An 11,876-nucleotide genomic window follows, 5' to 3' on the forward strand; every position below is an offset into this window, starting at 1 on the left:
GATACGTAAACTAAAATATTTTTGTAATTTTTATTTTTTGTGACGAAATAAAGTAAAAGAGCCAAAATTAGTTGAAATAAAGATATTAGGCCTAAACTAAGTATTTAAATGCTAAAATAAGTAAAATCTTGGGGAGGGTCAAAAATCACATATCTACAGTATCCCTCTCAGAGGTTATCTCTCTCATGCACCGTTTGAGTTCGAGGATTTCGGATTCTCTGGCTCGGAGCTCCTCTCTCAGAAAGGAACCTTCCTTCTCAAATTGCACGAATCAGATCCAAGATGTTAAAACACTGAGATCTGGCAATCATTCAGACAATAACAAACGGAAACTAGGTAACCTGTTCAACAAGATGAGCCTTCTCATGCTCATGACGGGTCACCTCAACCTAAAACTGGGCGAAAGTTTGATTATAAAGCGCCCTGGCCTGAAGCCATAAAAAAAGACAAGTTATAAAGACAAAGATCAGAACGACAGGCAGGATTTACAAAAACTACCTGCTCACAAAGCCTGCTCATCTCGCCGAAGACGAGTGAAGCATCGAGCTCGGGAATCCCCTCCGGAGGCTGAAGGCCTTTTAAGCGCATCTATGTCTCTGATAGGCACCCCCACATCGGAAGGTTCTTCATTTGGGGCATCTTGCATTCCTTTAGGAGGTAAGGTCATTCCTTGAGGGGAATCACTCACGACAACGGCACCAACAGGGTCGATCAGGGCCATCTCTTGTCCATGCAGGGCTCCAAAACTGGACTCCTCCGAACCACCTACGAATGTGTCCCAGCTCGAGGAGTATTTTGGCTATTGGTCGGCTCGGGTACCTCACTCGATACTCTCTCAGTGGTCTCTACATTTCGAAGCTGGACCACGACGACATCAAGCTCCAGCTCGGGAGCCACCATCTCTACGTCCTGAGGGTCGATCAGGTTTTTCCCTCCCTCGGACGCTATCAAAAAATTATTTTCCCCCTCGCCTTCAACTCGGGGACTTCCCGCTGCTTCCGGAGTTAGGGCTGTTGGGTTGTCTTTAGTTTCTTCCACCTTGATCTTCTTGGATTCTAAAAGTTCATTCGACGGTTCCCTTTGTCTTTTCTTCCCTTCGTCAGGTCCCAAAGTACCCTCTTCACCAAGAGACGTTCCCTTTATCAGGGGGACCTCCCCCAGACCTATACAAAGGCAAGAGGTAAGCATAGGAAGTGAGAGAGCTATTAGTAGCGATTCATATTAGAATGTACGACTGCAACAAGGGTGAAGGCTCACCATGGTCTTTAGCTTCCCATCAAGATTGGGACAGATCACGCCACACTCGCTCAGCATATGGGCAAATCGAGTCCAGCTGGCTGACCTAGCCTGAGAGGTCCGTGACCGTGTCAGGTTAAATTGCTACGACTGCATTAGCAGAAGAAATTAAGTGCGTGGAAAAATGTACCTAAAAAGAAGCAAGGAAATGCTATATAATGTATCTAATTACATTCCATGTTCCACCTCTCAAGGAATGGCATCCTTTCCACCGAAATAAGTCTGAAGTCCTAACTCGGACAAAGCGACTCATCCACCCTCCATTCCCCACTTCTTTGATGCAAGCAAAAAGGGCCCTCGAATTTCGGCAGTGGAGCTTAATCAGACCCCCATGGAAGAGATGGGGGTTATACATCCTGATCAGGTGATCGAGGGTGAAGGGCATCCCTTCAGTCATATTCACATAGTACTGGATCACGCAGATAATGCGCTAGAACGAAGGGTGAATTTGGCCAAGGGTCACTTGATGCTATTGGCAGAAGTCAAGAATCACAAGATCAATTGGAGGCAAGGAAGGACCCACCGGCCCAAGGGTAAATGGGTAAGTATAAACACTGAGAAAATCGACTTTGTATGTTGTTATATCCTCCTCCCGAGTAGGGATCTCCACAAGAACCGCGTCCTCCCAGTGGTAATTAGTCCTCATCCTTTCGACTTCTGTTATTGAGCTAATATACTGAGACACAGGCTCACGACGCCCCAGCATCGAAGAAGGTCTCTCGACCTTGAAATCGGAAGCTGTTGCAAAAAATCCTAGAACGCATTCCTCAGCACGAGGAGGCATTGCCGCTTTGCCTTAATATGGAAGCAAAGAGGAAGAGGTCATGTTCTCCTAAGCGAAGTGGAAGTTGTCCCCTTTCCTAAAAGATTTCAGAAGAGACAGAGAAGTTGCGCTTCGAAGAAATAACAAAAGTAAAGGTAGTAGGAACCTTTTTTGGGGCTTGGTGGTGCAGTGAGTTGTAAAGAACGAGAAGAGAAGTATTTATAGAGGCCCCACACACATATTGAAGGAGGCCAAAGGACAACCAACCGCCATAATCAACGCGAAGGCTTTTAAGGGCTGTATGTACGCCGTCTTTTGGCACCTTATGACTGCCGTCGTTACGGAAGTACCAGAGGGGCAGGAATTCAAGGTCGTTTCTTATCACTTTCACTCTAAGAAACACGGGGACTATCTGTATACGATAAAATCAGAGGGTCCAATTTTCCGTTGTTGCGGTGCCTCGTAAGCATATTTCGTAGGTTTGAGACTAGGGTCGAGGTTCACCCTCGAGGGATATCGACGCTCGACCTCAAGACGATGCAGACCAATGGCTATAAAGGAAAAGTGGGGAGTTCACAAGGCGCATAACTAGAGCTGATACAGTCTAGTGAGCTAAATTCAGACCCGAATCAAGATATCAACTAGTTGTCTCATCTCTATATCTTTGTAATAAATGTATTTGTACTATGTTGGGATTTTCCCTCATATATAAAGTGGATCCTTGTTATTTTGTAGTAACATGATGCTCAATACTGAAAACTCAAGAACATTCTCTCTGTTCTCTAACATATTCTCTTGATCTCATTGCTTCATTTATTACTTATATTCATTGTGTGCTATTTATTATTCTTCATTTATTACTTATTACTGGCCATAAAGAGTTGTCATTGATTTATTTATAATTGTTAGTCTCCATCGACTACCCTTGGCGGGGCATTAGACTCGACCCCGAGGCCCCGAATAAGCAAACTCGAGGCCCCATCCACAGACACTCGGTTTGGTTAACATCTTGTTTTTCAGCTCTTATATCCTTTCTAAGTCTTTAAGATAGCATCAACTACCTAACAACTAGCATAAAAATAGATCACATATTTTTAGAACCACAAAATTAAATTTAATTGTTAGTACCATTTTCGCGGTAAACACATCATGACAGGGCGGAGACCAATGTTTTTAGGTCATTTTTGATGGTTAGAAATTCTTTTAGGTGGTACGTGTCCCGTGGCCCGGGCCCACACAGATGGTGTGAGATATAGCACACAAATATACGAGAATCAGACCGAATTCTACTTTTATGGTCCTAAAATGTCATAAAATGAGGAATGATTATGGCAGGGCGGTGAGAAATGTCCCTAAGGTAGTATTAGATTGTCATGAAAAATTTAGGCGGTCCGTGTCTGGGGGCTCGGACCAACGCGGAAGGAGTGGGCTATAGCACATGAAAATATGAGAATCGGGTCGAATTCACAGTTTATGACCCTAAAACACCAAAAAAAGAGGAACGATCATGAATGGGCTACGTTACGTAGGAATTTTTGATGGTCCAAAAACATTTTAGGTGGTCCGGATCCAAGGGACAGGGACCAGGCGGAAAGCAAGGGCTATAGCACAGTGAGATATGGGAATCGGGTCGAATTCTCGTTTTATAGCCCTAATGTACCAAAAAATGAGAAATAGTCATGGCGAGGTAGTGACCAATATTCCATAAGTCATTTTTCATTGATCGAATAAATTTTGTGTAGTAAGGCGTGGGCTGTAGCACACGAAAATATGGAAATCAGATCGGTTTCTCGTTTTATGCCCTTAAAACGTCAAAAAACATGGAACGGTCCTGGCGAAGCAGTGACCAATGTTTCTTAGGTCATTTTTGATGGTCGCACAAAATTTTAGGCGGTCTGGCTTCGGGGGCTCGGGCCCACGCGTAAGGCGTAGGCTATAGCATACGATAATAAGAGAATCGAACTGAATTCTTGTTCTATGGGTCTAAGACGCTAGAGGAATGGTCATGGTGGGGTGGTGACTAATGTTTATTAGTTATTTTTGATGATCCAGAAAATTTTTAGATGGTCCAGCTCCGGTGGTCCCGGCCCACGCAAAAGGCGTGAGCTATAGTACACAAAAATATAGAAATAGCCCTAAACGCCAAAAATTGAGGAATGGTCATGGCGGAGCGGTGTGTTTCTTATGCCATTTTGGATGGTCTGGAAAATTATTTGGTGGTCCAAGTCCGGGGGCCCGGGTAAATGCGGAAGGCGTGGGACACAAAAATATGCGAATCGGGATAATTTTTTCTTTTACGACCCTAAAATGCTAAAAAATGAGGAACCTTCATGGAGAGAAGGTGACCAATGATCCTTAGGTTGTTTTTGATGGTCCGAATAAATTTAAGGAAGACCATTTCCGGGGATCCGGGCCCATGCAGAAGACGTAGGCTATAGTACACGAAAATATGGGAATTCGGTCCGAATTCTCGTTTTATGGCTCTAAAGCGCCAAAAACCAGAAACGATCATGGGGGGGGGGGGGTTGACCAATGTTCCTTCAGTCATTTTCGATGGTCTGGATAAATTTTAGGCAGTCCAGATTCGGGGTCCTGGGCCCACGCAGAAGGCATGGGCTATAGCACACAAAAATACGGGACTCGGGTAAATTCTCGTTTTATGTCCCTAAAATGCCAAAATGAGGAATGGCCATCCCGAGGCGGTGACCAATCTTCCTAAGGTCATTTTTGTGGCATGGAAAAAATTTAGGCGGTCCGGGTTTGGAGGTCGGGCCCACGTATAAGTCATGGGCTATACCACCCGAAAATATAGGAATCAGGCCGAATTCTCATGTTATGACCCTAAAATGTCGACAAACGAGGAACGGTCTTGGCGAGGCGGTCACCAATATTCCTTAGGTCATTTTCGATAGTCCGAATAAATTTTAAGCGGTCTATGTCCGGGGGACCGGGCCCGCATGAAAGGCGTGGACCATAACACACGAAAATATGGGAATCGGGCCGAATTATTGTTTTATGGTCTAAAACGCCAAAAAGCGAGGAATGGTCATGGAGAGGCAGGAAACAATCTTCCTTAATTCTTTCTCGTTGGTCCGGATCCGGGGGCCCGGGCCCACGAAAAAGGCATGGGCTATAACACACGAAAATATGAATATCGGGCCAAATTCTCGATTTCTGGCCCTTAAATGCCAAAAATGAGTAATGGTCAAAGCGGGGAGATGTCCAATGTTCCATAGGTCATTTTCAATGGCTCGGATAAATTTTATGCGGTTTAGGTCGGGGGCCGGGGCTCACATGGAAGGCATGGGCTATAGTACACGAAAATATGAGAATCGAGACGAATTCTCATTTTATGACCCTATAACGCCAAAAAATGTGAACAATCATGGCAGGGCGGGGACCAATATTCCTTAGGTCATTTTCTATGGTTCGGATAAACTTTAGGCTGTTCGAATTCTTATTTTGTAGCCCTAAAATACAATAAACGAGGAACGATCATGGAGGGGCAGTGACCAAAGTTCCTTAGGTCGTTTTAGATGGTTTGAAGATATTTAATGTGATCCAGATCCAGGGCTTGGGCCCACGCAGAAGGCGTGGGATAGAGCACATGAAAATATGGGAATCAGGCCGAATTCTCATTTTCAGGCCCTAAAATGCCAAAAAAACGAGGAACGGTCATGGCAGGGCAGTGAACAATGTTCTTATGGTCATTTTCAATTGTACAAAAAATTTTTAGGCAGTCCGAGTCTGGGGGCCCCGGCACACAGCGAAAGGCGTGGGCTATAGCATACGAAAATATGGGAATCATACCGAATTGTCATTTTATGGCCCTAAAATGCCAAAAAATGAGGAACGCTCATGACGGGGGGGGGGGGTGACCAATGTTCCTTAGGCCATTTTCAATGGTCCGGAAAATTTTTAGGATGTTTGTGTTCGGGGGCCCTCGCCCACGTGGAAGGTATGGGTATAGCACACGAAAATATAGGAATCGGGCTGAATCCTCGTTTTATGGCGGGGCGGTGACCAATGTTTCTTAGGTCATTTTCGACGATCAGCATAAATTTAGGCGGTCTGAGTCCGGGGGCCCGTGCCCACATGGAAGGCGTGGGCTATAGCACACGAAAATATAAGAATCAGGTCGAATTCTCATTTTATAGCCCTATAACGCCAAACAATGCAGAACATTCTTGGCAGGGCAGTGACCAGAGGTCCTTGGGTCATTTTCGATGGTCCGGATAGATTTTATGTTGTCCAAGTCTAGGGACTCGGGCCCACGCAGAAGGCATGGGCTATACCACGTAAAAATATGAGTATCAGAACGAATTCTCATTTTATGATCCTAAAATGCCAAAAAAGAGGAACGGCCATGGTGGGACGGTGACTAATGTTCCTTAGGTCATTTTTGATGGTCCAGAAAAATTTTATGCGGTCCAGGTCCGGGGCCCAGTCCCACGCGGAAGGCGTGGGCTATACCATACGAAAATATGGGAATCTGACCGAATTCTTGTTTTATGGCTTTAAAATACAAAAAAACAAGGAGAGGCCATGGCAGGGCGGTGACTAATGTTCCTTAGGTTATTTTTTATTGTCCAAAAAATTTTTAGGTGGTCCAGGTCCGATGCTTCGGCCCACGCAGTTGGCATGATCTATAACACACAAAAATATGCTAATATCCCTAAAATACCAAAAAAGTGAGGAATGGTCATGGCAGGGCGGTGTGTTCCTTAGGTCATTATGGATGGTCCAAAAAAATATTTGGTGGTCTGGGTCCTGGAGCCGACCACCAGAGGAAGGTGTGGGCTATAGCACGAAAATGTGCGAATCGGGTCAAATTCTCCTTTTATGGCCCTAAAATTCCAAAAAATGAGGAACAATCATGGCGAGGCGGTGACCAATGATCCTTAGTTTGTTTTTGATTTAAAGGGAAAATTTGCAGGTTTCTGAAGATAGATTCTCGTCACTCAGTTTTAAGAGCTGAGCCTTGGTCTGAATAAATTTTAGGAAGTTCGGGTCCAGGGGTCTGAGCCCACGTAGAAGGCGTGGGCTATAGTACACGAAAATGTGAGAATCGGGCCGGATTCATATTTTATGGCTCTAAAACGCCAAAAATGAGGAACGTCCATGGCGGGGCTGTGACCAATGTTCCATATTTATTTTCAATGCTCTGGATAAATTTTAGGCGGTTCGGATGTGGGGGACCGGGCCCACACGGAAGGTGTGGGCTATAACACACGAAATTATGAGAATCGGGGAGAATTCTCGTTTTATGGCCCTAAAACGCTGAAACATAAGGAACTGTCAGGGATGGGCGGTGACCAATGTTCCTTATGTCATTTTAGATGATGTAAATAAATTTTAGGCAGTTCAAGTCAGGGGCACGGGCCCACACAGAAGGCGTGGGCCATATCACATAGAAATATTGGAATTCTCGTTTTATGGCCTAAAAATCCAAAAAATGAGGAACAGTTATAGAGGGATGGGGACCAATATTCCTTAGGTCATTGTTTATGGTTTGGATAAATTTTAGGTTGTCCGGGTCTGAAGGTGGGGTCCACGTGGAAGGTGTGGGCTATAGCACGCAAAAATATAGGAATTGGGCCGAATTATTATTTTATGATCCTAAAATGCCAAAAAATGAGGAACGATCATGGAGGGGCAATGATCGATATTCCTTAGGTCATTTTTAATGGTCCTGATAAATTTTAGAGGGTCTAGGTCCGGGGGCCCAGGCCCACATGGAAGGTGTGGGTATAACATACGAAAATATAGGAATCGGGCCAAATCCTCGTTTTATGGCCCTAAAACGCCAAAAACGAGGAACGATTATGGTGGGGCGGTGACCAATGTTCCTTATGTCATTTTAGATGATGTAAATAAATTTTAGGCAGTTCAAGTTAGGGGCACGGGCCCACACAGAAGGCGTGGGCCATAGCACATAGAAATATTGGAATTTTCGTTTTATGGCCTAAAAATCCAAAAAATGAGGAACAGTTATGGAGGGATGGGGACCAATATTCCTTAGGTCATTGTTTATGGTTTGGATAAATTTTAGGTTGTCCGGGTCTGAAGGTGGGGTCCACGCGGAAGGTGTGGGCTATAGCACACAAAAATATAGGAATTGGGCCGAATTATTATTTTATGGTCCTAAAATGCCAAAAAATGAGGAATGATCATGGAGGGGCAATGATCGATATTCCTTAGGTTATTTTTAATGGTCCTGATAAATTTTAGAGGGTCTGGGTCCGGGGGCCCAGGCCCACATGGAAGGTGTGGGTATAGCATACGAAAATATAGGAATCGGGCCAAATCCTCATTTTATGGCCCTAAAACGCCAAAAACGAGGAACGATTATGGTGGGGCGGTGACCAATATTCCTCAGGTCATTTTCAATGATTTAGATAAATCTTAGGTTGTCTGGGCCCAAGGCCAGGGCCCACGCGGAAGGCGTGGGCTATAGCACACGTAAATATGGGAATTTGTCCGAATTCTCATTTTATGGCCCTAAAACACCAACACATGAGGAACGATCATGGAGGGGTGGTGACCAATGTTCCTTAGGTCATTTCTAATGGTCAGGATAAATTTTAGGTGGTTTGAGGGCCCCGGCCCACGCGGAAAGCATGGGGTATAGCATACAAAAATATGGGAATCGGGCCGAATTCTCGTTTTACGGCCCTATAACACCAAATAATGCGGAACAGTCATGGAGGGATGGGGACCAATTTTTCTTAGGTCATTTTTTATGGTCCGAATAAATTTTAGGTTGTTCGTATCCGAAGGTGGGGCCCACGCGGAAAGTGTGGACTATAGCACCCAAAATTATAGGAACGAGGCCGAATTCTTGTTTTTTGGCCCTAAAATACCAAAGAAATGAGGAACGGTCATGGAGGGGTAGTGATCAATGTTCCTTAGGTCATTTTTGATTGTTCGAAGATATTTTATGCGGTCCGGATCCGGTGCTTTGGCCCACATGGAAGGCGTGGGCTATAGCACACGAAAATATGAGAATCAAGCCAAATTCTCATTTTATGGCTCTAAAATGCCAAAAATCAAGGAACGACCATGGCAAGGTAGTGACCGATGTTCCTAAGGTTATTTTTGATGATACGAAAAATTTTTAGGCAGTCCGGGTAGCGAGGGCTCGGGCATATGCCGAAAGGCGTGGGCCATGAGAAAATATGGGAATCGGGCCGAATTGTCATTTTATGGCCCTAAAACGCCAAAAATGAGCCAAAAATGAGGAACGGTCATAGCGGGGCAGTGACCAATATTCCTTATGTCATTTTCGATGGTTTGGATAAATTTTAGGTTGTCTGGATCAGAGGACCCGAGCCCACGCAGAAGGCGTGTGCTATAACATACGAAAATATGAGAATCAGGCCGAATTCTCGTTTTATGGCTCTAAAACGCCAAAAAATGAGGAAAGATCATGGCGGGGTGGTAACCAATGTTCCTTAGGTCATTTTCAATAGTATGGACAAATTTTAAGCGGTCCGAGTCTGTGGCCCGTGGCCACGCGGAAGACGTGGGATATAGCACACGAAAAATATGAGAATCGGGCCGAATTCTCGTATTACAGCCTTATAACGCAAAACAAATGTGGAACGGTCATGGCGGAGATGTGACCGATATTTCTTAGGTCATTTTTGATAGTCCGGATAGATTTTATGTGGTCCGGGTCCAGGGGTTCGGGCCCACGCGAAAGTCGTGGGCTATACCACATAAAAATATGGGAATTGGATCGAATCTCATTTTATGGCCCTAAATTGCCAAAAAAAGAGGAACGACCATGGAGGGGCGTTGACTAATGTTCCTTAGGTCATTTTTTGTTTGGTCCAGAAAAATTTTATGCGGTCCAGGTCTAGGTCCCAGGCCCACATGGAAGGCGTGGGCTATACCACATAGAAATATGGGAATCGGATCCAATTCTTATTTCATGGCCCTAAAAGTTCCACTTCAAGGTGAACGGACTCCCGCAGGACTATACATTTCCCTGAGGCGCCTAGACGATGCCAAAAAATGAAGAACGGCCATAGCGGATCAGTGACTAATGTTTCTTAAGTCATTTTTTATGGTCCAGAAATTTTTAGGTGGTCCAGGTCCGGTGATATGGGCCCATGCGGAAGGCATGAGGTATAACACAGGAAAATATGGGAATAGCCCTAAAACGCCAATAAATGAAGAATGGTCATGGCGGGGGCGGTGTGTTCCTTAGGTCATTTTGGATGGTCCAGAAAAATATTAGGTGATCTGGGTCCGGGGGCCCAGTCACAAGCGGAAGGCATGGGTTATAATACGAAAATATGTGAATCGGGCCGAATTCTCCTTTTATGACCATAAAATGCCAAAAATGAGGAACATTCATGGCGAGGCGGTGACCACTAATCCTTAGATCGTTTTCGATGTTCTTAATAAATTTTAGGAAGTCGGGGTCCGGGAGTCCTGGCCCACGCGGAAGGCGTGTGCTATAGCACACGAAAATGTGGGAGTCGGGCTGAATTCTCGTTTAATGGCTCTAAAACGCCAAAAACGAGGAACGGTCATGGCGGGGCTATAACCAATGTTCCTTAGGTCATTTTTGATGGTTTGGATAAATTTTAGGCAATCCGAATACGGGGTTTCGGGCCCACGCGAAAACATTTGTGTGGCTATAAAAGCTTCTCATTAAGGGAAAAATGAGTAAAATAAAAAATTTAAATTTAAAGTGTTTTCAAAATATAGAAATGTGTCATTCTTTTAAATAGACTAATAAGGAAAGGGTGTCTAATAAATTGGAATGGAGGGAGTATATATATTGTTATTGAAAATATTTTCTACTCATTAACTAAACACCCTAAATTCCATGGAAAACATTTTTCAGGAAAGCATTTTCAATGGAAAATGTCTTGCATCATACCAAATACACCTGTAATTTTATGATTTTGAATTGATGTTTCATTATGACTTTTCATGCATGCAGCTGGAATGTCCTCAAGATTGTAGATCATGTAGAGAATCTATCCTTGTGGGAAGTGTCTAATGTTGTCCTTGTCGACCGGTTACAAGGAATCGGTTTTGAAAATTTAGCTAAGATTTTTAATTTAAGACCTTCGCGACATGAGCATCTAACCAAACTGATAAGTGCGTTGGTTCATTTCTATGACGCTGATAAAAGATGTTTTCTGTTTAATGGTTTGGACTTCTTTTTCGGCTTAGAAGATATACTGAAGATATCTGGGTTGCCTATAGATGGTAAATCGGTTATTGGACAAGATGGAAAAGATGAAAAGTTTGATGAAAAATATTTAGGAGTGACAAAAGAATATTTAGGAGTAACAAACGGAAAAGGTATAGACTTAAAAACTGGAGGGATTTGTCTTAGGTCCCTTGGGAGAAAATATGGGAACTCTGATTGTCTAAATAGTCAATATATCAGAGTGTATGTACTGTACATAATAGTGTCTGTAATAGCTCCTAGAACCAAATTTGCCGTTCCTGGATATTTTCTGGCTCTCTTGGATGATGTTGATAAAATTGAAGACTATGCATGGGGAGCAGCCATGTTAGCGTACCTCCACAAGGGTCTAGAAAGTGCCAAAAAATGACAGAAGAATAACTCTTTCTGGACGCAGCCTTTTTTTTTTTTTTTATGGTAATGACAATACAATTAACTAGTCTTGTTCTCTTCTTATATGATATTGAATTAAATCTTTTCTTTTATGTATTCTCCTAGATATTTATATTGGAGCACATTCCAAAGGTTGTTAGAAATCTCAATATAGACACTAATGGGATGCCATCTGCAACGTTTCCCTTGGTGCTAAGATGGTTAGATCAA

General features: G+C 43.7%; 1 protein-coding gene across 1 annotated transcript; it reads left to right on the plus strand.

The window, feature by feature from the left end:
• Positions 1–10,901: 10,901 nt before the first annotated feature.
• Positions 10,902–11,643, plus strand: LOC138881978 (protein MAINTENANCE OF MERISTEMS-like). Its single transcript, XM_070162274.1, has 2 exons — positions 10,902–10,966; positions 11,019–11,643. Exons 1-2 carry the CDS (start codon positions 10,902–10,904, stop codon positions 11,641–11,643), a joined length of 690 nt encoding a protein of 229 aa, XP_070018375.1.
• The last annotated feature ends 233 nt before the right edge of the window (positions 11,644–11,876 follow it).

Source organism: Nicotiana sylvestris, chromosome 11 (assembly GCF_000393655.2).
Source record: "Nicotiana sylvestris chromosome 11, ASM39365v2, whole genome shotgun sequence".
Taxonomy (NCBI): Eukaryota; Viridiplantae; Streptophyta; class Magnoliopsida; order Solanales; family Solanaceae; genus Nicotiana; species Nicotiana sylvestris.

Excerpts from the sequence above, each read along its gene's own strand:
- LOC138881978 (XM_070162274.1), top strand. The coding sequence starts at position 10,902 with ATGGAAAACATTTTTCAGGAAAGCATTTTCAATGGAAAATGTCTTGCA. Across the intron at positions 10,967-11,018 it reads GCATCATACCAAATACACCT|CTGGAATGTCCTCAAGATTG; the intron begins GTAATTTTATGA and ends TCATGCATGCAG.